The sequence below is a fragment of the Mustela erminea genome, chromosome 8 (assembly GCF_009829155.1).
Source record: "Mustela erminea isolate mMusErm1 chromosome 8, mMusErm1.Pri, whole genome shotgun sequence".
In the NCBI taxonomy this organism is placed as follows: Eukaryota; Metazoa; Chordata; class Mammalia; order Carnivora; family Mustelidae; genus Mustela; species Mustela erminea.
In genome coordinates, this window is record NC_045621.1 from 65,619,707 (window position 1) to 65,645,808 (window position 26,102).

General features: G+C 38.6%; 2 protein-coding genes across 4 annotated transcripts; one reads left to right on the forward strand and one right to left on the reverse strand.

Moving 5' to 3' along the window:
- The first annotated feature begins 5,611 nt into the window (after nucleotides 1–5,611).
- On the forward strand, nucleotides 5,612–19,169 carry SSB (small RNA binding exonuclease protection factor La). Its single transcript, XM_032355904.1, has 12 exons — nucleotides 5,612–5,744; nucleotides 7,450–7,524; nucleotides 11,933–12,036; nucleotides 12,310–12,484; nucleotides 13,249–13,356; nucleotides 13,462–13,562; nucleotides 14,859–14,930; nucleotides 15,244–15,286; nucleotides 15,710–15,850; nucleotides 16,573–16,759; nucleotides 16,879–17,010; nucleotides 17,507–19,169. The coding sequence occupies exons 2-12, from the start codon at nucleotides 7,459–7,461 to the stop codon at nucleotides 17,593–17,595; spliced, it is 1,218 nt and encodes a 405-aa protein (XP_032211795.1). The 5' UTR covers nucleotides 5,612–5,744; nucleotides 7,450–7,458; the 3' UTR covers nucleotides 17,596–19,169.
- On the reverse strand, nucleotides 17,596–25,041 carry METTL5 (methyltransferase like 5). 3 transcript variants are annotated; one of them, XM_032355905.1, is made up of 8 exons: nucleotides 24,835–25,040; nucleotides 24,543–24,695; nucleotides 22,487–22,601; nucleotides 22,070–22,251; nucleotides 20,882–20,964; nucleotides 20,041–20,092; nucleotides 18,097–18,146; nucleotides 17,596–17,698 (listed from the first exon to the last, which is right to left on the reverse strand). In XM_032355905.1, exons 2-8 carry the CDS (start codon nucleotides 24,649–24,651, stop codon nucleotides 17,660–17,662), a joined length of 630 nt encoding a protein of 209 aa, XP_032211796.1. In that variant the 5' UTR covers nucleotides 24,652–24,695; nucleotides 24,835–25,040; the 3' UTR covers nucleotides 17,596–17,659. The 3 variants fall into 3 exon arrangements, with proteins under 3 accessions (XP_032211796.1, XP_032211797.1, XP_032211798.1); XM_032355906.1 differs by lacking the exon at nucleotides 20,041–20,092 and having other exon boundaries at nucleotides 24,835–25,041; XM_032355907.1 differs by lacking the exon at nucleotides 24,543–24,695 and having other exon boundaries at nucleotides 24,835–25,039.
- Between the last annotated feature and the right edge of the window lie 1,061 nt (nucleotides 25,042–26,102).

Here is a 26,102-nt window from a genome sequence, read left to right on the forward strand (position 1 = left end):
AAAATGAAAGCAAACAAACCAAAATGTAAAGCAGAAAACAAAACACTTGCAACTCTCTGAACTCTCTTCTTGAGAATTGTTTCCAAATCCTACAAATGGTTTATTAGTAACACCTTTACAATACAATACTCCATTTGATTTCTTTCGTTTGGGTCCCTTGATTCTCCTACAATTCCCCATGGTTCTTTCGAGTTAATTTATTTCTTCATTTCTGGTTTTAAATGAATAGGCTAGAACTCCCAGAACTAGGTCCCTTGGGATTTTTCTGCTAATTGCTGTTATGCTCCCCAGTGAGTGGATTAGAGCAGTCCTCCCAGTAGTAGGCACTGGCCTCAAAGTATGATTTCAGTTTGTGTGTTGCGAGAAGATCCCCCAGATTCTTTCATTTTGTAAAACTGAAAATCTATATCCATTAAACAGTAGCTCTCCATTCTTCTCTCTTCCAGCCCATGGCAACCACCATTACACTTCCTGTCTTTCTGATTTTGACTACTCTAAGTACCTCATATAAGTGGAATCCTATAATATTTGTGTTTTTTATGACCAGCTTATTTGTCTGAGGATAATGGCCTCAGGTTTCACCCATGCATTACCATACTGCATAATTTCTTTCCTTTTAAAGGCTGAATTCCATTGTATGTGTTGAATTCCACTGTAAGGATTGAATTTAATCCCACTGTACCACCTTTTATACCACATTTTGCTTTTCCATTAATCAGTCAATAGATTGACTAGCAATAGACAATATAACTTATTTTATCTATTATGAATGATGCTGCTATGAATGTGAGTGTACTACCTGAATTTTTAAAGTGGCTAATTTCACTTCTTCTCTTTTAAGACATTTCTTTCCATATTTGGATAACCTTTCTAGAGCGAGCCATGGTCACAATCTTCAATAAATGGTGTTAAACACTTGATTTTCTATCCATATAAGAAAAAAAAAAAACCAAAACAAATTAAAAAAAAAGATTTTATTTATTTATTTGACAGAGTGAGAAACCCCTGTCATCTACCTTATACTGTATCCCAAAATTAATTTGAGGTGAATCACAGAATTAAATGTCAGAAGAAGAAAATGATTCTAAAAGAAATCAGGGCAGAGTATTTTGGGACTTTGGGTTGGCAATGATTTCATAAACACAATATAAAATGTAGTAATCATCCAGAAACACTAACAGGAGAGTGAAAAAGCAAGCCATGGCCCCACGAAAGATATTCACAGTACATATATCTGACACAGGACTTGTATCTGGATTATATAAACAAACTGTTAAACATCCACTTTTTTAAAAAAGACATAACATTGGGCGCCTGGGTGGCTTAGTGGGTTAAGCCGCTGCCTTCGGCTCAGGTCATGATCTCAGGGTCCTGGGATCAAGGCCCGCATCGGGCTCTCTGCTCAGCAGAGGGCCTGCTTCCCTTCCTCTCTCTCTGCCTGCCTCTCTGCCAACTTGGGATCTCTCTCTGTCAAATAAATAAATAAAATCTTAAAAAAAAGACCTAATATAACTTTAAAAATGAACAAAAAATGTTGATAGACATTTCACAAAGGACAATGTTCGAATGGAAAGTAGCACATAAAAAGGTGCTTAACATTGTAAATCACCAAGGAAATGCAAATTTAAGGCACAATGAGATACCATCACACCATTGTTAGAATGGCTGAAATTAAAAATAATGACAGTGTACTTCCCGGAATGTTCAGCAGATACATTGTTGGTTCATGTGAAAATGATATGACCACTTTGGAAAGCCATTTGGCAGTGTATATCAAAGCTAAACACACACCTGCCCTGTGACTCAGGTTTTTCACTCATAGCTCTACACCTAACATCTACCCAAAGACATGCACAAGAGCATCTGAGCAGCTTTATTCATCATAGCCAAATGCCCATCAAGAGAAGAATGGATAAATTGTGATATATTCATACACCGCATATACTGTATACATGCATGATTCCAGTTATGTTGCCTTCTAGAACAGGCAAACCTCATCTATGATCGTTACTACCTCACCTATGATCATTACTTTTTTTTAAAAAAAAGATTTTATTTATTTATTTGACAGAGTGAGAGAAATCACAAGTAGGCAGAGAGGCAGGCAGAAGCAGACTCCCTGCTGAGCAGAGAGTCCGGTGCGGGCTCCATCCCAGGACCCTGGGATCATGACCTGAGCTGAAGGCAGAAGCTTTAACCCACTGAGCCACCCAGGCGCCCCGTACTTTTCCTTTTTTTAAAGATTTTTATTTAATCTCTACACCCAACATGGGTCTCAAACTTACCACCCAGAGATCAAGAGTTGCATGCTCTACTGACTGAGCCAGCCAGTCAGAAAGGGAGAGAGAGCGCTTGGTCTAGCGGCAACAAGCTGGGGCAGTGGGTGGTGAAGGGGCAGAGGGAGAGAATCAGCACACAGCAGGGAGTGCGCAGCCCAAGGTGGGGCTTGAGGCCACGACACTGAGATAAGACCTGAGCCCAAATCAAGAGTTGGACCATATCTATTGAGCCACCCAGGTGTTCCTGTAGCTTTTATTTCTGATTGGCCATGGACTTGGTTAAAAATCAGGGGTGATTTTATTATTATAGAGTAAAGGGAGATCCAATATTGGAGGATAAGTAATAGTTTAGGCTATAATGACAAAGGTGGTTAGGCTGCAGTCTTTCTCAGCAGAATTTGCTCAGTTAATTACTCCTTCCTTTTAACAATCTCCCCTTTTAGCATTTATGGCACCATATTTTTCTAAAATATCTCAGCCTGTGCTTAGTCTAGCTCCTGTACGGGCTTCTCTTCCTTTATCCAATATCCAAAAAATTGGATTGCTAGAGTTTCAGTCTTGGGCCCTCTTGTCTTCACTGTCTGTTATCTAAGAGAGCTCATCCAATGCTGTGACTTTAAATGCCTTCTATTTGCTAATAACTCCACAATTTGTATCTCCAACCCTGACTTTTCCCTTATGTTCCAAATGCATTTACCAATTGTCTACTTGACATCTCTACCTGGCGGCCTAATAATTAATTCCAAATAGAATAATTCTGAATGTTCAAAATAGAATAATAGCATTATCCTAGATTGTTCTCAAAATGGGTGGAGGGGCACAGGGAAGAGCAGTAATCACCTCCTAGTGTTTAGAAATGTGGGTGAGAGTGTCTGGGTGGCTCAGGGGGTTAAGCCTCTGCCTTCAGCTCAGGTCCTGATCTCAGGGTCCTGGGATCAAGGCCCGCATCAGGCTCTCTGCTCAGCAAGGAGCCTGCTTCCTCCTTTTCTCTCTGCCTGCCTCTCTGCCTACTTGTGTTCTCTCTCTCTCTCTCTCTCTGTCAAATAAATAAATAAAATCTTAAAAAAAAATGTGGGTGGGATTTTTCATAGTCACATGTCTGGGGATGCTACCAACATTTCTTCTACATTTTTTTTTTAAAAGATTTTATTTATTTATTTGACAGAGAGAAATCACAAGTAGATGGAGAGGCAGGCAGAGAGAGAGAGGGAAGCAGGCTCCCTGCTGAGCAGAGAGCCCGATGTGAGACTCGATCCCAGGACCCCGAGATCATGACCCGAGCCGAAGGCAGCGGCTTAACCCACTGAGCCACCCAGGCGCCCCTCTTCTATATATTTTTTAAAGATTTTATTTATTTGACAGAGAGAGATTTTACACATATCATACACTTTAGGAGATATTACCAAATTGCTCTCTAAAGTGATTATATTACATTTATACCCAGAGAGATGGTCTTTTAGTATGTTATCCTATAAAGTTAAACTATGAAAGAGATGGATATCAGCCTGAAAGTCTTCCTGGTGCTTTATCTGAAAAAATGAAGCTACCTAGTGTGCAGCCAGGAATCCATTTTCCCCAAAGGGTGGTGGCTGCATGGAGCTTGGCCCCATGAGAGGGGAGGGGAAGGGGAGCGAGGAGATGGAGGGGTCAGGAAAGAAGGGTGGGGAGGGAGAGGGAGGGTAAGGGGGAAGGAGGAAAAGAGGGGAGAGGGGAAGGGGGAGGGGAAGGGAGAGGAGGGACAGGAAAGGGAGAGTAAATAGGATGGGAAAACTAATAAATGTTCTCCAGTAAGTGAGGTTTCTTGTAGTAGAATGTATGTATCCGCTGTTCTATCCAGACACTGTAGGGCATAAATGAGCAGTTACATTTATTTAGGTGCCACTGTTTCTAGGCAGGATCTGGATCTTCTTTTCATTCCTAGTGCTAAGCTCTATACCAGGAAATTAGTAGGGGTGTAATAGCTTGCTGAATGGATGAGTGGGAGTACTCTGACATACATTTGATGTGTGTTTTTTTTTTAAGATTTTATTTATTATGTGACAGAGAGAGACACAGCGAGTTAAGGAACACAAGCAGGAGGAGTGGGAGAGGGAGAAGCAGGTTTCCAGCTGAGCAAAGAGCCCTACGTGGGGCATGATGTGGGGCTCAATCCCAGGACTCTGGGCTCATGACCTGAGCTGAAGGCAGAGGCTTAAGGACTGAGCCACCCAGGCAACCCTTGATGTGTGTGTGTGTGTGTGTGTGTGTGTGTGTGTGTGTGTGTGTGTTTACAATACCCATATTCTCACTGATTTGATCAAAACCCAAAATTAACTTTTTAATTAAGTCTGGCAGAAAGTGGAGATTAGATAAGCATGCATTTGTTGAGTAAATAAGAGAACCTGATTAATTTGAATTTAAATTACCTGAGTGTAACCATTAATTTTTTCTCATTGGTTTGATGCAATGTATGGATTCAATCTATAACAGGATATTTTCCCCCAGTAAATACATTTGATCTGTTTTGGGCTCCCCAAAAGCCTTGAGATCACTTAAAAGGCTATTTCACCAATATCACCTCACATTTTCAAGAAAACTAGGGGAAAAATAGATTATCTCACCACAAGAAAAAAAATCCTCTAATTAAGGGACTAAATTATCGTGCAAAAAGTATACTAATAGAAAAGGGCCCTAGTAGAGGCAATAGATTTCTTCACTAGGTAGCATTTTGGACTTCTAAAATCATGTTTTTTTGTTTTAAATTAATGTCATCTGCTCCTCTTGTTATTTGCAGTTCCCAGCAAGGTACATGTTGCATCACGTTTAGTGCTCACAACAATTGTAGGAAGACAATGGTAGTTCTCAATGGCCCCAGTTTATACATAAGGAATAGAGAAGTTTATTAACTTGCCGTATGTCATAGCCTGTAAACAGGCAATCAGATTCCGGATTCCCAGCTCGTAAACGCTCTATTGTTTTCTCAACTCTAAGATTTCTGAATCCTAAAAAATGTCACTTGCCATTTTTTTTTTTTTTTAGAACTATCACAACACTATGTAGTCTCCATATATATATGGATCATTAAGACTTTTTTTTTTTTTTAAGTATAATCTGAAAAAAAGCCAAATACTTCAAATGCACGAAAAGCCCAAGTAAGTTCTGGAGATACAAATGCGGTCCAGAATTGCTTAACAATAAATACTTATCCTAACTCTCCCAAACGCCCCGTGGGACGCTTAAACCCGACCTCCTCAGCGTGAGGGCGGGACTCCGCGGGCCGTGGGAGTCCGCGGCTGGCGCGCAGGCTCCTAGCGCTGTGTGGGCTCCGGCCTATCCGAAGCTCCGCCCACCGGGCCGCGAGGGCTGCCGGGACGGCCCCCATCTTCCTCACGCACGGTAGGCCAGCCGGCGGCGCTGGGAAGTGGAGACGTTGTGGTCGCTGTTAGCGTTTGTGCGGCGTGGCTTTGTGGGACCGGGACCTTAAAGGTGAGCAACTCCCGGTGGCTGAGGGGAAGAAGTACAAAAGGTTCTGCTTTGAGTGGCAGCGGCGCATTCCATTTCCTTGTTGCCTCACGCCGGTGCGTCCACTCCTCGCCGTCCGCATGTTCCGGGCGAGCGCCGCGTGGGCCGCAGCCCGGGGCGGCGCGCTGGGCTGGGAGCGGAGGGGCACCGGCCGGGGCGAGGGGCAGATCTGGTCTCCAAGAGGAATGCAGGGGCGGGCTTTCCCCGCACGAGGCTGGGGCCCAACCAGTGGTTGCTTTGGAAGTGGGCTCTGGCGGGTCCTTTGGACGGAGGCTGTCCGCATCCCTTCTGTGTCGTTAAGACTTTCTACCTCCACTGCCTTCTGGAGTCGCGGGGAGCAGACGTTTGGGGCCACTGGTTAAGTTTCTGAGGTGGTTAGAGGTGGTTAATTGCCCGAGGCTTCCTTGGATCCTGTGGGACAAACCGGATTGGTGGGGCCGCAGGTGTTCCTGCGGCGTCTCTCTCTAGGGTTTTAGTGTCCCTTACTCACTGATGTCAGGGATTCTGCGCGAAGGGAGAAAGTGTAGGTAATATTTCACTTGTGGTTGTACACTCTGGAAAAGCATCACATGAGACGAAGTTCCAAAATTGGGTAGGCCAGATAAGTCTTGTACGGACCAAACAGTTCTTTTATCTCACCCTTTGCTTTGTAAGGGGCCCTAGATCCTGGTAACGATTTAGGGACGTCGGTTGTGGTCGACAGTGCGTAAGATTGAGTAAGTTTTGTAGTGGGTTGGCACCACACAAATTCCTATTACAGGAGCTTCCAGTGTGCATCCAGGTTTATTGCATAGCAATTACAATTTAGGAAGCGATACTTCCAAGAAGTACACCAAAGATGGTTCACTACAGTCAACGAATGGCAGGTTCCCTGATGAGTTCTTAAGAATATACGTTTGTAAATGTGGCTAACTGGAAGATTTAATAGAGCACTAGAGGCAAGTGATTTGAAATCCGAAAACTTCAGTTGTGATGCCTAGCAAACCAGTCTCACCACCTTACTTTTTCCTGCAACGCTTATGTCAGGGATGTGAAACAAGAACCTGGCTGTAAGGTTAACCAGTATATAGGTGAATTAGGAGACAAACCCTCAGCTTAACATGAATTTAGTGTCCCCAGACTCTTAAATTATTTTCATATGTTCCTTAACATAACTGCATTTAATCTAACCCTGATGGTTATATTTGATTTTTTTTTTTCATCCTGAAGTTATGCTACTTAATCTTTGCTGATAACAAGGTTTTGGTAAGTCAGTGACTAATTTTAAAAGAAACGCAATCCACAGGAACAAATAAGACTGAGATGCATAGAAATATACTAACATTGTGATCTGCTTAAAGCTGGAAATGGTTGGTAAATAGTTGGAGTTTTTTGCTGAAAGCTTTCTTTATCAGCTAAGTGAAGATAACTACTTGCTTTGTTATAGAGACACCAGTGATTACTGAAAAGGTTGCAGATTATCTATAGCTTTTCAGTTTTCCATTATGTAGTCTAACATTTTCTTTGTTGAAATTTGAGAATTGAGTAGAAAAATTGAACCTGTGAAATTAAAAATTCTTGATTTTTAAGAAAAGAGTGTAATATCGATAATTTTAAAACATTCTTCTAATCTTGAGTGTTATGTAAAAATAATAATAACCTTTTTATGCCAATTTGGAAAAATTTACAGATAGCCACAATGGCTGAAAATGGTGATAATGAAAAAATGGCTGCTCTTGAGGCCAAAATCTGTCATCAGATTGAGGTATGGTTCTTATGATATTAAACTGCAAAAATGTGCTCTTTGAAAGGATATGTAGAGCCTCAAAACAGATACAGAAGGAACATTTAATTTCACTGTAATGACCCTTTAAACATTTCATGTAAAGTATTAAATATGTCTTTGATTCTTGTCTTTGATTCTTGAAATTAGATGGACTTAAAATACTACGCAGTTTTGTATTAGTGGAGCCAGTTTATGAAAGCCAACACCTATAAACATTTCAAAATGTTAACACTATAGACCAGTGTTATCTTTTACCTTTTGGTTTTAATTTCCTGGTCTAAAAACTGAGGATAATAGTGATACTGTCCTCATAAGGTTGTTGGTGAAGATTACATTAGTTAATAAAATGTAAAGCATTCAGAAGAGTTCCTGGCACGTAATAATGCAATATTTTTTGTAAAGTACCTTCCCTTGTTAAATAACACTTTGTCTGTTTGAAGGTCCTCATAGATTTTTCTGCCCAATTAAGCTGGGTTCTTGGCCATTATCACTTGTAATAGCGTATGTATTTCACAGTCATCTGTGCATTTTTAGTATTGTTTTTTTTTTTTTTTAAGACTTTATTCATTTTTTTGACAGAGAGAGATCACAAGTAGGCAGAGAGGCAGGCAGAGAGAGAGAGGGAAGCAGGCTCTCTGCAGAGCAGAGAGCCTGATGTGGGGCTCGATCCCAGGACCCTGAGATCATGACCTGAGCCGAAGGCAGAGGCTTAACCCACTGAGCCACCCAGGCGCCCCTAATATTGTGTTTAAATGGAAGCTTTACAGTGTCAGTAATGGCTGCATAGGAAATTTTCGTTTAATGTTTTCTGTTCTTACTGAGGAACTTCAGATTATGTTATTTAGTGGTTTTGCAGCTATCAGAACTTATTTTTAAAGTTGCATTTCCCGCCATTTAAAAGGTCCTGTGCTACAACTTTTTGTACTAATTTCATTATAATTGTGAAGAAAAATTTTTAATTAATTCAGTTTGATATTTAGAACAGTACAAAGCTGTATATAGACAAAGTTAATAATTTCCCTTCCATAATCTGCCACCTCAGATTCTACCTTCCTGAAGTAATCAAAGTCAAAAGCTTGATGAATACACTTTCAGACTTCATGGTCAGTGCTCATACCAACATAATTTTTATTTTCTTCCCTTTCCCCCATCAAACATGGGATGCATTTTTTTATTTTTTATTCTTTTAAGATTTTATTTTTAAGGGTACCTGGGTGGCTCAGTGGGTTAATCCGCTGCCTTTGGCTCAGGTCATGATCTCCGGGTCCTGGGATCGAGTCTTTCGTTGGGTTCTCTGCTTAGCGGGGAGCCTGCTTCCCTCTCTCTCTCTCTCTCTGCCTGCCTCTCTGCCTACTTGTGATCTCTGCCTGTCAAATAAATAAATAAATAAAATCTTTAAAAAACAACAACAAAAAAAGATTTTATTTTTAAGAAAGAGAGCATGGGAGGGGAGAGGTCAGAGGGAAAAGCAGACTCCCTGCCGAGCAGGGAGCCAAATGTGGGACTAAGTCCTGAGACTCCAGGATCATGACCTGAGCCGATGGCAGTTGCTTAACTGAACCACCCATGTGCTCTGAACATGGGATGCATTTTGGGAGAGTAAAGCTTTATGTCATTAGTAATTTACCCAATTCCCTATTTGTTAAGTAGGATATTTCTAATTTTTTAGCTGCAGTAGTTCCATGATGAATATGTATCTATCTGTATTTATTTAGTTTTAAAAATCAGCAAATCATTATTTTTATTGGCATGTTTCCCTACTTTGGCCTTAAGATTAGCTTAACACAGAGAAGTTTAATTCACCATCCAGTTTTATATTAGCATTTTCCTCTTCACTTTTTTAATTAAATTTTTAAATATAAATTCAATTAATTAGCATATAGTATATTATTAGTTTCAGAGGTAGAGTTCAGTGATTCATCAGTTGCATATAACACCCTCCTTAATGTCCATCACCCAGTTACCCCATCCCTTCAGCAACCCTTAGTTTGTTTCCTATGGTTAACAGTCTCTTCTGGTTTGTCTCCCTCTCTGATTACATACTGTTTTATTTTTCCCTGTCTTCTCTATGCATCTCTGTTTTGTTTCTTAAATTCCGCATAGGAGTGCAATCATGACAATTGTTTTTCTCTGATTGACTTATTTTGCTTAGCATAATACCTTCTAGTTCCATTCATGTTGCAAATGGCAAGATTTCCTTTTTTTGGTGGCTGAGTGGTATTCCATTATATATAATATACCACATCATCTTTATCCATTCATCCTTTGATGGACATTGGGGCTCTTTCCATAGTTTGGCTGTTGTGGACATTGCTGCTTTGAACATCCAGGTGCAGATGCCCCTTCAGATCACTACATTTCTGTCTTGAGGGTAAATAACTACTAGCGTAATTGCTGGGTCAGAGGGTAGCTCTATTTTCAACTTTTTGAGGAACCTCCATACTGTTATCCAGAGTGGCTGCACCAGCTTGGAATTCCACCAGCAGTGTTAAGAGGGTTCCCCTTTCTCCACATCCTTGCCAACATGTTATTTCCTGACTTGTTAATTTTAGCCATTCTAACTGGTATGAGGTGGTAACTCATTGTGGCTTCAATTTGTATTTCCCTGATGCCAAGTGATGTTGAGCACTTTTTCGTGTCTTTTGGTCATTTTTATGTCTTCTTTGGAGAAATGTCTGCTCATGTCTTCTTCTCCCTCTTTCTCGATTGTATTGTTTGTTTTTGGGATGTTGAATTTGGTAAGTTCTTTTTAGATTTTGGATACTAGCCCTATATCTGATAAGACATTTGCAAATATCTTCTCCCATTCTATTGATTGTCTTTGGTTTTTTGGGCTGTTTCCTTTGCTGTGCAGAAGCTTTTTATCTTGATGAAGTCCAGATGGCTCATTTTTGCCTTAATTTCCCTTGCCTTTGGAAACAAGTCTCTTGCAGCCGAACTCACAGTTTGCTGCTTGTGTTCTCTAGGATTTTGATGGATTCCTTTCTCACATTTACGTCTTTCATCCATTTTGAGTCTATTTTTGTGTATGGTGTAAGAAAATGGTCTAGTTCCATTCTTCTGCATGAGCTGTCCAATTCATGATGAATATCTTTATATATAAAACTTAGTAAACATGTGTACTGATTTAAGAGAAAATTCCTTAGAAAAAGATGTACCAACTCAAGGGGTATGCACATTATCAAAAACCTTTGATACTGATTGCCAGTTTACATCTCCACCTGCATGATCATTTCTGTGTTCAGGCCAATACTAGGTGTTCTTGTTTTTGGAATTTTTGCCAGTTTGTTAGGTGGAAATGGTATTTCATTGCTTTCTTGCTTTTCTTTGACTAATAATGAAGTTGAACTTTTATATATTTATATTACATTCTTATTTTTAGTAATTTTTTTAATGTCCTTTATCCATTTTTCTATTAGGATTTTCAGAGTTTTTTTCCTTCTCCCTTGATTTAGAAGAATTGTTAACAAGGGGCACCTGCGTGGCTCAATGGGTTACGCCTCCTCCACCTTTGGCTCAGGTCATGATCTCAGGGTCCTGGGATTGAGGCCCGCATCAGACTCTCTGCTTAGCAGGGAGCCTGCTTCCCCCTCTTTCTCTGCCTGCCTCTCTGCCTACTTGTGATCTCTCTCTCCATCAAATAAATCAATAAAATCTTAAAAAAAAAAAAATGTGGGTGGGATTTTTCATAGTCACATGGCTGGGGATGCTACCAACATTTCTTCTACATTGGGTTGTCTGCTCAGTGGGGAGCCTGCTTCCCCCACAACCTCCCGCCTGCTTCTCTGCCTACTTGTGATATCTCTCTCTCTCAAATAAATAAGTAAAATCTTAAAAAAAAATTGTTAACAAACTTCTTTGTTGTCTTTTACTTTGTATGTTACTTTTGGCATTCCAAATAGTCACACCTGAGTCTTTTCATGTATAATTTTTTTGTTTTTGCCTTATTTGCTTTTATACTCAGTGAGTGCCTTTATGCTTAAATTAGATAAACGTTCACCTGTTTTTTTAATTTGTAAAGATTAGAGTAATTAAATCAGTGTATTCTAGTTCTTTTTATTTAACAGTCTGTTCTTTACAAACTGGTTTGAAACAAGAGGCTTCTCACATAATAAATTCTTATCTATGTTTTTGTTTTATTTAAGACTTGATGGTCTATTGACATTATCTGCTAATTACGTTGTTTCAGTAATCAATTTTTAGTTTTACTTTTCTGCTAATTTGAATTATAAATGTTTCATTATCATGTACTTAGGAGAAAATGTTTGTTGGTTGTATTTTTTAAAGAATAGAACATGGTGATGTAATGGCAATTAAAAACTCCAGGATTGGAGTTAGTAAGTTAGTATTGTACAGGGCTCTGAAATATAATGTTATTATCTTGCAGTATTATTTTGGTGACTTCAATTTGCCACGAGACAAATTTTTAAAGGAACAGATCAAACTGGATGAAGGCTGGGTCCCTTTGGAGATAATGATAAAGTTCAATAGGTAAAAGCCTTTTTTATTATTATTTTATTTATTATTATTTTTTAAGTTGGCTCCATGCCCAGTATGTAGGCCAATACAGGGCTTGAACTCACAACCCTTATATCAGGACTGGAGCTGAGATCAAGAGTCAGATGCTTAACCAACTGAGAGATAGGGACACCCCAGTAAAAATCTTTATAAAGTCATCTTTAGATTTAAAAAAAAAAACTTGAGATTTTTCTGTAAACAAGTGCTACCACTAAGTTTTACAATGCTTTTATATATATTTTACAGGTTAAACCGTCTAACAACAGACTTTAATGTGATAGTAGAAGCACTGAGTAAATCAAAGGCTGAACTCATGGAAATAAGTGAAGATAAAACTAAAATCAGAAGATCTCCAAGCAAACCCCTCCCTGAAGTGACTGATGAATATAAGAATGATGTAAAAAACAGATCTGTTTATATTGTAAGTGGGCCTTTAACATGTTTAATTTTATTTTGAGTATCTTACTTAGAAAGAAACTAGAATGGATAAGAATAAGGACTCAGGAATCATAGCTTTGCCACTTATTGTGTGTTCTTAGGCAGTGCTCTTAAGCTGTCTAATCTTATCTTCATAAATGGGAATTGCTTTCTAGAGCTTTTGTGACAATCAATGAAAAACCCATATAACATTATACAAAATCTTGGGCATATTTTAAGCACCCACTGCCTATCAGCTTTTTATTTGTCAATGGCTAAACTTGATTGTAATTTTCTTAGCATATGAATTTTTTAAGTAGATTTTTTTTTTTTATTCAGGAAAATTTAAAGCATATAAAGGTAGCTGACTATGTAATGTACCGTTATCCAACCTTAGGAGTTAACACATGATTGATCTAGTTTTATCTCTGCCCCAGGTGGATTATTTTGAAGATTTTATTTATTTATTTGAGAGAGAGAGAGTGATGAGAGAGAGTGAGAAGCAGGGGGAGGGGCAGAGGGAGAGATTCCCTGGACCCCAAGGATCATGACCTGAGCCAAAGGTAGATGTCTAACTGAACAAAGTGGATTACTTTGAAGCAAATTCCAAGTAAGTCACTTTAATTGCACTAAACATTTAAGAGACAGAGAGAGATAGATATAGATAGATGCATATATCCTGGTTTGGTTTCAAGAAAAAATGAATTGGAATTTCTGATAAAATTATTTACCTGAGAAGGCATTTGTACATCTTTCTACTCTTCACAGAAAGGGTTCCCAACTGATGCAACCCTTGATGATATAAAAGAATGGTTAGAAGATAAAGGTCAAGTACTAAATATTCAGATGAGAAGAACATTACACAAAGCATTTAAGGTATGGTCGTAGGATATTAGAATTTTCTGTATGATGTTACAACTTTTTCTAGTTGAAAAATATGTGGGACATTTTTTAAAAGAGTTTTTTCCCCCCTTTTAATAGGGATCAATTTTTGCTGTGTTTGATAGTATTGAATCTGCTAAGAAGTTTGTTGATACCCCTGACCAGAAGTATAAAGACACAGACCTGCTAATACTTTTCAAGTAAGTCTTTATGCGGATGTTTCTTTTGGCCACTTAGTTACATGGAATTGACACACTGGGGTACAGAATATGGAATAGCAACCCCTGTAAGGACAGTACTTTTAGTATCCTTGGGCTTTCTTTGATAAACATTTGAAATTTGCCCAGTGGAAACTCCTAGTTCTTTGAGACCATAAGGAAGTGGGTTTTTGGTTTTGTTTAGTTCTTAAAGATTTTATTTATTTATTTATTTATTTGACAGAGAGAGAGAGAGAGAGACACTAAGAGGGAATACAAATACAGGGAGTGGGAGAGGGGGAAGCAGGCATTCCACTGAGCAGGGAGCCTAATGCAGGGCTCGATCCCAGGACCCTGAGGTCATGACTTGAACTGAAGGCAGACGCTTAACAACTGGGCCCCCCAGGTGCCCCAAGGAAGTGTTTTTTTTAATACCTTTTCACTGTTAGGAGTTAATAAAGGTTAAGTTTTGGTTTTTGCTTTTTGGTTTTTTTTTATTTTGTTTTGCAGCTAATATATATAATCAAGCTAGATAGTAAAATTTGGGCATCTATGTTATTAGAGAATCAATCCCTGTCCAATGTACAGTCTGTTCTTATTTCTCATAGTTTATATATACACCTGTATTTGTTTAGTAGAAAGGATTATTTAATACAGATTTGGACCACATTCTTTAATATGTGTGTGTCAAAAGTTAGAACAAACCAGAGCATTTTTATGATAAAGTTAGGCCATTGTCCCCTACTTTCACATTATGTAATCTTCTAAGTGTCATTTACTAAACCTAATGGACTTATAGATGTACTGTGATGAATCTTGTAATTAATGTTAACCTTCAAAAGTATTTTTTAATGTGATTTTCATAATTACTTTTATTCTTCGGTTTTAGAGATTGTGGAATTTTTTCCTTTTGTGAAAGTAACACTAGAAAATTCTATGAGAAGTTATTTATATAAATCCTGGTTTACTTTTTTTTTCTATACATGAGGTAAAAATCAATGAGATTGGTATAGACATCAGGTTTCTTTTTGTTTCAAAATTAGATAGTAGTGATGGTTGTGCCATTCTGAATATCTTAAAAACCATTGAGGTGCACTTTTAAGAGGTGTATATTTTATGAAATGTGAAATGTTTTTTAGTAAAGCTGTTACTAAATAACTTCCTTGGCATCTTTTGAATTTTTAGGTAATTATGTTGCTAGAAAGTGTAATATTCCTTCCTGTGCTTAAATCATTCAGAGTAATTTGCAGTCTTATTTTTGTTCTCATGAACTCAGCTCCTGTGTTTTGTGTTCTTTAGGGAAGATTATTTTGCAAAAAAAAATGAAGAAAGAAAGCAAAATAAAGTGGAAGCTAAATTACGAGCTAAACAGTAAGTACGTTGAGCCAGTCATTTTAATTCCTTCAAGTTTTAACAGGGATAGAGTTAGTGGTTCTGGGAAGTGGAGCTTGATGATGCATTCTGAAATGAGTAGCAGGCTTTTCTTTTGGTAGTGAAACATTAAGATCTTAAGCTGCCTTGATAATCTGGGGGCACACTGTGTTGCACTCTACCCACGAGAATCAGAAAACGTAACGACTGGTTTTGGTTATTGAGCAGTGTGTGCTCATGATCAAGGTTAACTATCAGATTTAATTTTCTCATACAGTAATTGGAAACATTCTAATTAACATTTCTTTTGTAGAGAGCAAGAAGAAAAACAAAAGTTAGCAGAAAATGCTGAAATGGTAAGTATATATTACTGGTATCTAAAGCTATGTTTCAAATTTATGAGAATAAAAAGCAGGACTTTTTGAAGCAAGTGTGTGAGCAGGTCTGAAGTTGTCACTGCACTAAAGTCATAGCCCAATAGTATTGCCCAAACTCATTACCTATCCAGAGAAATAACTTAGTAACGAGATGTACATAATAACTAATACATATAGCTTGAGTAAATACTACTTATTGAAGAAATTAAGAAGGTTAAAATCAGAAGCTATCATAGAACAAGGGATGACAAGGGAAAATGCACTAATAGTTAAACTACTTTAAAATAGCATTTTAGATTCTAGCTTTTTGCATGTATTAGGTGTAGAGTGGTGTAAGCCATTTCTGTTTTTTTTTGGTTGTTTTTAAGAAACTTTTTTTTCTTGCTTTGTATGTTTTTATAGAAATCTCTAGAAGAAAAGATTGGCTGCTTGCTGAAATTTTCAGGAGACTTAGATGATCAGACCTGTAGAGAAGATTTGCACATCCTTTTCTCAAGTCATGGTGAAATAAAATGGATAGACTTTGTGAGAGGAGCAAAAGAGGTTTGGAAACATTCATATGCTTTTTAGCAATGTTTAAAACTCCAAAGAAACTTAACTTTAGAAGACAACATTAGTAGAAACAAAGCAATTTTTTTTTTAAATTAATGTGTTTATGAAATAGTTTCTACTTGGTCATTTACTTTCCATTTTATTGTTGCCATCACTGTATGTAAATGTCTGATATTTTCTGAGTTATGCTATGAATAACTGTTGGTATTTGTGACTGTAAGTTTTGTGATACCTTCCTGAAGTTCAGTTATAATTCATTGAAATTGATAATTGCAGAGGAGATTTGCAGGGTAGGAAAAGTTTTTGAGTGAAGGAATTAACTGTGGAACTAAAAAAAACCTGAAGGGTGTGGCTTTTATTGTCTGTCTTTGGTATGGGGGATAATTTTTATTTTAAATTTATTTATTTTTAATAAGATTTTTAAAAATTTTTAAATTTTTTCTTTTCAGTGTAACAGTATTCATTGTTTCTGCACTGCACCCAGTGCTCCATGCAATCTGTGCCCTCTCTAGTACCCACCACCCAATCTCCCCCCACCCTTCAAAACCCTCAGGTTGTTTTTCAGAGTCCATAGTCTCTCATGGTTCACCTCCCCTTCCAATTTCCCTCAACTCCCTTCTCTCCATCTCCCCTTGTCCTCCATGCTATTTGTTATGCTCCACAAATAAGTGAAACCATATGATAATTGACTCTCTCTGCTTGACTTATTTCAGGGGATAATTCTTTTTAAAGAAAAAGCTAAGGAAGCACTGGATAAAGCCAAAGATGCAAATAATGGTAACCTACAATTAAGGAATAAAGAAGTGACGTGGGAAGTACTAGAAGGAGATGTGGAAAAGGAAGCACTGAAAAAAATCATAGAAGATCAACAAGAATCTCTAAACAAATGGAAATCAAAAGGTCATTAGTTCTTATTTGTCTTTGACCATTGGTTATTTTAACTCATTTTTTGCTTGTTCAGAGGCAGTGACAAGAGATTTAAAACATTTCTCGTGGACTTCTCAATTATGTCTCTATAGGTCGCAGATTTAAAGGAAAAGGAAAGGGAAATAAAGCTGCCCAGACTGGGTCTGCTAAAGGAAAAGTACAGTTTCAGGGCAAGAAAACGAAATTTGATAGCGATGATGAACATGATCAAAATGGTGGATCTGGTAAGTTTTTCTAAGTCCTTTGGTACTTTCATGAGAAATTATATGGGAAAGAACAGCAGTATGGTTTTTCACCTTTTGTATAAGTGATATTCTTGGACTATGATTTACACAAGTTATACTGTTTTACAAGTGGGAAACAGATATTTGGAAGGTTGAGTTTAGACAGCAGAATATCTATACTAGGAAAATCCTTCTCATTGGTGTTGGGAAATTGTTGCTTTTTAAAAAAATATATATTAGAAAAAGAGAGGGAGCATGAGTGGGGGGATGGGCAGAGGCAGAGGGAGCAGCAGATTTCCCACTGAGCAAGGAGCCTAGGATCAGGACCTGAGCCTAAGGCAGATAGTTTAAAGCAACTGAGCCACCCAGGCGCCCCAGGAAGTTGTTGCTTTTTTTTATGTTGTTGTTTTTTAAACAATTATTTTTGTTCTTATGCTCAATATTAAAAGAGCAATGCTTATATAGTGAACTTGACAAAAATTCTGTTATTGTATAGGACCAGTAAAAAGAGCAAGAGAAGAAACAGACAAAGAAGAACCTACACCAAAACAACAGAAAACAGAAAATGGTGCTGGAGACCAGTAGTTTAGTAAAAAATTTTTTTATTCATCTTAATTAGGTTTTAAGCTGCTTTTGTCTTTAGAGGCTTTTAAAAAGAAAACCGAATTAGATCCACTTCAATATCCACCTGTAAGAAAGGAAAATTTTTTGTTTTTAACTTGTCTTTTTGTTACCCAAATGAAGATTTTTTTTTAATGTATAGTTCTGTTTGTGTTATTTCAAATGATTCAAATATCAAAAGACTTCCACTAAATTGCCTTTGTAATATGAAAATGTATTAGTACAAACTAATAAAATATGTACTATATAAAAAAGAGCAAAAAATTAGTTTTTTATTTTTGTGTGTAAAGCATTTGAGAAAAAATATCTTAAACTAGAATATTGGCTGTTATCCCATTGATAATTATTCTGTCTCCTATGCTAGCTTCCTGTATTTACTCAGGCAACTTGATAACATTGGAAATAATTACTTATTGAAAAGTTCTTCAGTACTGAATGTAGATAAGCCAGATTCAAGAAACTTACTGATTTCTTTTTATGAAATTTGTATGATGCTGGCAGGTCATATCGCAGCTCTATAAAACAAAAGCCATCTAAGAATAAAATTTCACTTGCTGTCCCTGACATACATACAGACATATGTAAATTAAAATAAAATTAAGGAAGTACTTAACCCTGGTAAGCAGAACACTTCAGACCTGTCACTTTAACTTCCCAAAGACTGAGACCTGATACATTCCCAAGATTAGCCATGGCTAACTAAGGTTGGCATTTCTGCTATTTTGGTCATTTATGCCAAAATTTGAGGTTATGGGGAAGAATTTGAAAGGATAAAAACTGGACAGAAGATGATGGTATCTTTCTGATTTCCTAATAATCTTTAGCTAGCAATCATAACAATCATGCTTATTTTTAAAATTTCTTGTCCAGATTTTAATATTGGTAGTAAGTAGCTAATTATTTTTCTATTAAGCTCTCAAGTGAAAATACAATTTTCTTATTCTAAGAATTAATGTAGGTTCTCCAGATTTACTCATCAGTTTTAGAGGGATGGCAGTAGACTGCCTGACCTTCATATTTTGCAACACAAATTATCCGTAGGTTACAGCTTTCAAATTTTCATGTGTAATCAAATAACCTTCAATAAATCTTAAAATGTGTATTATAATTCAGTAAGTCTGGCTGGAGCTAAAAGGCAAGTCTCAACTCCCAAGGGATGTGAATAATGTTGGTCTGAGGATCACATTTGGAATAGCAAGGTACTGGCTTGTTATATTTGGAGTTGTTCTAAGGTGTTCCAAGTTGAATATTACAATACCTTGAACTAGGTTAGGAATGACAATACTGGGTAAATAGGAGGACTGACAGACTTTTCCACATTACATTACTAATTATGAATAGGACTAGTTACATGGTTACTACCACAGTGGTAATCCTAGTCAGTTTATTATCAAGTAAAGAATATTTTCCCCCTTATTGTACTTATTTCAGCCTTCAGCATTATTTGGATTTTCATTAGTTTCTAGTTATATGTTTATCCCATTCTGGTGTTTGTGAATATTACCCAATTTGCTAATAAAAATGTATCAAGACATTTACTAACAGTGTGGATGATTATACTCTATCCCCCACTAAAAGAAAACAGCTTCATGTTCTCTGACTCCAGGGACAATTAGAAAATTGAAATGGAGGGATGCCTGGATGGCTCAGTTGGTTAAGCAGCTGCCTTCGGTTCAGGTCATGATCCCAGCGTCGCGGGATGGAGTCCCACATCGGGCTCCTTGCTTGGCAGGGAGCCTGCTTCTCCCTCTGACTCTGCCTGCCACTGTGTCTGCCTATGCTCTCTCTCTCTCTGACAAATAAATAAATAAAATCATTAAAAAAAAAAGAAAAAAGAAAATTGAAATGGAAAGGTAATCAGGCATGATATGATCTGTTGGTATTTTCCACGAGTAGATTTCAAACAGGTCTGACCCACTCCAAGCCCAAGCTTTTATCACTATGATGCTAAACAACTGTTCTGTCATCGTCTGGAGTGACCAAATAGTTGGGCACTATTAGGAATTTTCAGCAAAATGCATAAATTGGGACAGTCTTAGGCAAACACTGATAGCCTCTCTTTACTTCATTTCCAACCCATTACCAACTCCTCACATTTTGTCAAACTAAAAATGTGTTTTTGTTTTTTAAGATTTTATTTATTTGAGAGTGAGCGAGCACACAAGCTGGGGGGAGAGGGAGCAGATTCCCCCTGAACAGGGAGCCCCACCTGAGGCTGGATTCTAAGACCCTGTGATCACCTGAGCCAAAGGCAGCTGCTTAACTGACTGAGTCACCCAGGTGCCCCCGAAAACATGTTCTACAGCACCTTTTCTTGGCACCTAAAACTCTGGTTGGGCTAATGAATTATTGACCTTAAGTAATTAGGGTTTAGATGTATTTTGTGAGAAACTTAAAAAATTGTCTTACCTGCAATAATATCTATCTTGATTTTCCATTCTGTAGCTTTCTTTTGAATATGCTGAAGATAACAACATGTTAATGTGAACTGATTTTTTTTTAAATAATTGAGAATTACTTTTTTGCTAATATTCATATTAAATTTTTAAGCTTTTAAAAATTCATTAGAATTTAGACTCTTAAAAATGTTTCAGCTGTATTGGTAGTATTGTGAAATTAAGAAACCAAACCATTACCAATTATAAGAGTATAGATGAGTATAGTATAGGTGATGAAGCTGAATTCAAATACCTTGACCGAGATAACACAGGGAAGTGGTAGTCTGGATTTCAACCTAAGCAGTCTGGCTCTATAGTCTTGTGTCCTTAATCACTGTTGTGCTGACAAAATATATACCCAATTTTCTGGAATAAATCTTCTATACCGCCATATGTTATACTGCTGGCAAGAATAATGGAAAAGGGAGGTTCTGAACTCACATCAGTTTAGCTTCAGTTCTTAAAATTAGGTCTTACTGCTTACCTTAATGCACACAAAGCCACAAAGGGACAATGAGACTAACAGAGTTAGGCAAACTAGGACATACTGTAATCTTAGCTATACCACACTTCTCTACTGAGCTATAGTCTCTCCTGGTAATGGTTCCTGCCTGAGCAAATCTTTGGCAAAAAAAGTTATATAGGCTGGAAGAAAACAAATCACAAATGTTAGCTAAAGGGAAAATTGTTTCTAAGTGCCACGATGTTTAAAAAGTTCAGGAGAAAGATACCCTGGTAATTAGTATTCACAGCAAATCCTTAAACACTGTCATGAATTTTGAAGTAGCAACATCATGATGATGTGAACTTACATCTCTAGTGGAGGATTTGTGTAAAGAGTATACTGCTGTTCTTGCCATTTCCAAAGCAGTCTTCAGAAATGCCATATCTGTCCCTGTTAAGAGTAGAAAAAACTCATTTAATTTATATACCTGTTACCAAAACAAAAGATTAAAATACCATGTATTTAAAAACTTTCTTCCCAAATTCCAAAATAGACACTTCAGATTCTTCTGCAAAAAGACAAGATACAAAAAAGTAAAATATAGGAGTGCCTGGGTGGCTCAATCAGTTAAGCATCTGCCTTGGCCTCAGGTCATTGAATTGGGCTCCCTGCTCAACCGGGAACCTGCTTCTCCTCTCCCTCTGCCTCTGCCCTCCCTCCCCCAGCTCATGATCTATCTCAAATAAATAAATTTTTTAAAAAAGTAAAATATGTATCTTTTAAGGTTGATAGAATAAAACCAGAATTATACTATCTTCTTTAAATAAGAATAAAGTAAAAGTTTTAATGTTCCAAATTAACAACTCAAGGGAGAAGAGAAAACAGGTACAGCAGTAATCAGAATCAAGCAGGGGCTGGAGGGAGAACTCTTTATTCATGGCTCCTTGGCCTGGGTGGCTTAGTCAGTTAAGTGTCTGCCTTTGGCTCAGTTCATGATCCCTGGGTCTTAAGCTTGAGCCGGAGGCCAGCTCCCTGCTCAGCAGGGAGTCTGTCTCTTCCTCTGCCCCTCCCCCGCCCCCTCTCAAATAAATAAATAAAATCTTAAAAAAGTAAACTTCACGTCTTTTCTTCTCACAGGCTTTCTATCCTCCTTGCCTACAATACCCAGGATAAACAGCCACAGTCTGTCACTGTTACTCATGATCATATGTTGAAACTCTTGGTGTGTAAGGCATTAAAATGAGGTTCTAAAAGTATAAAATCCTTTACAGAATTATAAGGGTTAGGTAAGTCATTCTTGAAAGCAAAGTATAAATAGTAAATTAATTTAAAAAAGCTATTTACTCAACTGTCCTTGTTAAAGTAGAAAAACAAAGATTGAAAAATTCAGTTTCCTAGACATACATTAAACAAACTGAAATTATTGTAATTACACAGGTAAGAGATGGTTTATTTAATGAACAGTGACAAAATCATTTAACCCAAACAATAAGAAAATGACTTTAAAACTTGCTTTTCTATACATGTATCAGTACACTTGAGTCTTTTTACTAACCTTTATTATTTTTGGTCCCAAAAGGAGGATTCATAATTACTGTATCAAATGACTTGGACATTCTGTTAGATAATGAGCACACATCACATTGAACCATGTCAACATTTGTTAACTCAAACTCCTCCACATTCCTATTAAATATTTCCAACGCATCTTCATCTATGTCAAATCCAACACACAACCTATAAATACAGAGCACACATAAAGAATGACTATAGCTCCCAAAACAAAACAATAGCAAAATCAAACCATATTTTGTTTTTTGTTTTACCGTTCTGCTCATTCAAAATGTACTCAGAATCATATTCTTGCTCCCCTCATCTCATACTGTAGAGTCCCATAAATCTAATTTAGTTAATCCTATTTTTTCTTATTCCGACCACCCTATACCCAAACATTACATATAGGATCACCTACCCTGCTCCTAACATTGCAGTTCCGATGCTAAGAACGCCACAACCACATCCTAGATCTGCAACCACTTTATTTTCAATGTCATCATATGTATTATGGATTGTATAGAGCATACATGCTAAAAGATCAAAAAACACATTAGGGAGTAAGAGTAAGTTGATGACCAAAATCCAATTCATGTAAATGACTAATGCAGTTTCTTGTCTTGCATTATTCCTCCCCCAAATGGTGTTCCAAATTATTAAAAAAAAAAAATGAGGTATAATATCTTGTTATGTAGTAAGAGGCACCACAAGAACAATAACACACACCAGTGGTTCCCAAAAACTACTCTGGTGACAATGCGAAGAATGACAAAATTCTGAAATAAAATGAGAAAAATAAGGCTAGAATGTTTTTTCCTCAGCCTCTTCAAAACATTGCCCCCCCCATATATCAGTTCTTTCTTTGATGTTGAAATATTTTTGCAAGGATGGTGAGAGTAAACAGGTTTTAAAAATATCTTTTCTTGTCAAAATATAAACTTGGCAACCCTGTATCAGTCTCCCAAAACTATTTTGAAATCTGTTAAGTCTGGAGATCACCAATACTGAATAAGCATTAACATTAAAACGGTCCAGAACTTTTTGACAAGTTTGTCACCAGAACACAGGTACCCTAAGTGTAAGCTAGAATGAGAAAAGTCCTATATCCACAATACAGCCTTTAGACACATAAATTCATAAACTAATGAGAACTGAGCAGTAGAGCAGGAGCTGCTGAGATCAGAAAGGGTTCTTCCAAATACACAAAGGTCTGGGATATTTACTAAAGGTTAAGCATGAATAAATCTACTGATCTCTCCCTGTGGATATGTGAACCAGCAAGAACTACTGGCCAACATGATGCCTAGCACTAGAGATTTTATCAAAAACACAATTGGGGTGCTTGCTGGCTCAGCTGGTGAAGCATGCAACTCTCCATAAGTTATAAGTTATAAGTTCAGGCCCCACATTGGGTGTAGAGATTACTTAAAAATAAAATCTTAAAAGAAAAATTCACACAGTTAGAGGGATATCTCAGTCTGACTGCTATCCCAATTACTGCTGCACGTGTTAGTGACTTTGATGCTGGTATCTCAAAAGAATTAGCACGTCCACATGCGTGTTATACCCTGGGTATGAACAAAGAGATTTTTTAAAACATTAGACTTCACTAAGAAACCCTACAGTCAGAATACACTAAAGAAATCATCTAAATTGAGAAAACAGGTCTTAACCCAGACACAGTTTTGTGCCAGTTTTGGTTGGAATTATGACAATATGTTGGTGGTATATACTTGTTGCAGGTATATGCTTTCATTGGCTGCTTAGAAACAGAACTAATGTTGAAGCTGGGAGGGATTCCCAAATTAATTTTCCCAAGACTCCTCAATGAATTTGACAATATGTTTATTAAATATGGTTTTTCCTTTGTTGTCTACTGTACTCCCAGTATCAATCTCTTGGATCAAGCAACACCTGATGACTCTCGGATCATTAAAAACCAAAACACAGCCTCATTTTATAGCACCTATTCTGGATTTGTTAAACACAGTCCTTCGGCTACCAACTCTAGTACTCATTCTAGGGCAAGTATAACACAGGAATCCTTGCATTTGCAATTCGTTGCAATAGAAAATTGATCTTTACTTTGCAAACGTGTCCTGAGCTCCAAACTAGTAGCAGGAGCTCCTCTAGACAAGGAATTGTGTGAACATGACTGACAAGTTCTTTACCCTCAAGGAGTGTATAGTGTAGAGAAACAAACACACTAAAGTGATGTCTTACAGTATTAAGAGGTATGCAGAAAACCAAGCAGTGAAACAATAAAACGGTTTTTGGCGGGGCCGGGGCGGCAGGGGCGGGGGCGGTGATGCTGGGTTTAGCTGCAAGTCAAGGAAGTCCTCTCTAACGTGATATGTAATCTCGGGGCAGAATTCCTCTAGACGTTCTTTGTATTCTAACTGTTCTATTTTCATTATGGAGTAAGCAGATAGGCCTAACCCAGGAAGCAAAGACACGGTCACCAGCCGCCCTACCTGCAATATGCGGCCTGGTGGGATACTGTTCTAGAAGTAGCTTGGGCTTTTCGAATCCATCCACTTGTTGCAGGCGACTTTCTAGTTCCTTAAGCCTTAATTTCTTCATTTTTTTAAAAAAGTGTGAATTCGCAGGATTTAACAACACTGAATCTGCAGAGAAACCCATTTAACCTGCACCTCCCCGCACTGCTCCCCGACGCCACCCCAATCTACCCCCACCCCCACCCCACCCCTTTTCCAGCACCACTGGCTGGGGCCGGCCTGGGGAGGCAGGGAGCGAAGGGCACACCTAGCCCAGCTCTTCCTGCTTTCCTTCCAGCTCCAGCGGCGGGCGGAGTCTCCGGCCAGCCTCCGACCCGCCTCCAGGATACACCGCGCTGGTCTCGGGCTTCTCAGAGACCCGCAGCGGCCGCGGCCAGCCGCGGAGTCGACCCACGATTCCTCCAGCGGCGTCCCGGCACTTCAGCAGACCTCGCGCGGGGACCAGGGCCGGAAGCGCTGCCACGCATGCGCGCCCGTGTCCGCGGCCCTGCAGCCTCCGGCGGAGCAGCAAGGGCGGTTCCGCGCACAGGTTCCGCCCGCGACCGCGGAGCCTCATCCTCCGCTCTCCCGGCCGGGTCCGCGGGACCGGTAGACCCCTCCTTTCTCGAAGCTACGGAACCGGCCCCCACCGCCTGGCACGGGCCCAAACCCTCTCGCTTTCTTGAGTACCCGCAGGCCCTCAAAGGATAGGGGAAGAAAGAAGGTGAAAGCCAGGGTAAAAGTCACGGTCACTTGGTGTTAATGCTTGGTGTGGCCCTTTCTGACTCCGGTCTCACGAGGCCCCTCTCAAAAAGTAACAGTCGCCACTCACCCTTCCCTCCTTGGCCATTCCCGTGCGCTACTTTGTTTCACATTTTCCTCTTTTTAGGTCACCTGTGTCACTTACCTCAGCACTCACAGGGTGGTGATGTCAGAGAAGCCTAGAGTTTAGATGAAGGACTATGGTGCATCAAATGCTGCCAAGAGCTCGGCTTTCATACAGTAGAAGCAGAAACCAGGTGGGAGTGGGCTAGGAAATAAATGGAAGTTTAGGAATTAGAGTAAATGTGAGCAATTCTTAAGAACCTGGTTGTGAAGAGAAGTGAGAATGGTTGCTGCTAGGTGAGGTTGGGGGAAGTTTGTTTTGTTTTTTAATGGCAGCAGGAGGTAGGAAGACACCTCAATTCAAACAAGAGAACTCTTAACAGGAAGGCAGGCGTTTAGAATAAAAGAAGGAGAGGGGCGCCTGGTGGTTCAGTCTCTTAGGCGTGGCACTGTTGGTTTCTGCCCAGGTCATGGTTTCAGGGCGGTAAGATGCAGCCCCAAGAGGGCTCAGAGCTCAGCCCCCTTGGGCTGTAGTCTCTCCCTCTCTCCTCTCTCGCCCCCGGGCGCTAGTGCGCACGCGCTTGCTCCCTAAAATAAAAATCTTAAAAATAAATAAATAAAATATAAGAAGGGTCTTGGAAGGAGTTAGGATCCTGAGAAGACAGGATCCTGTGCCTAAATGAAAGGATTGCCCTTTATCTGGAGAATGGG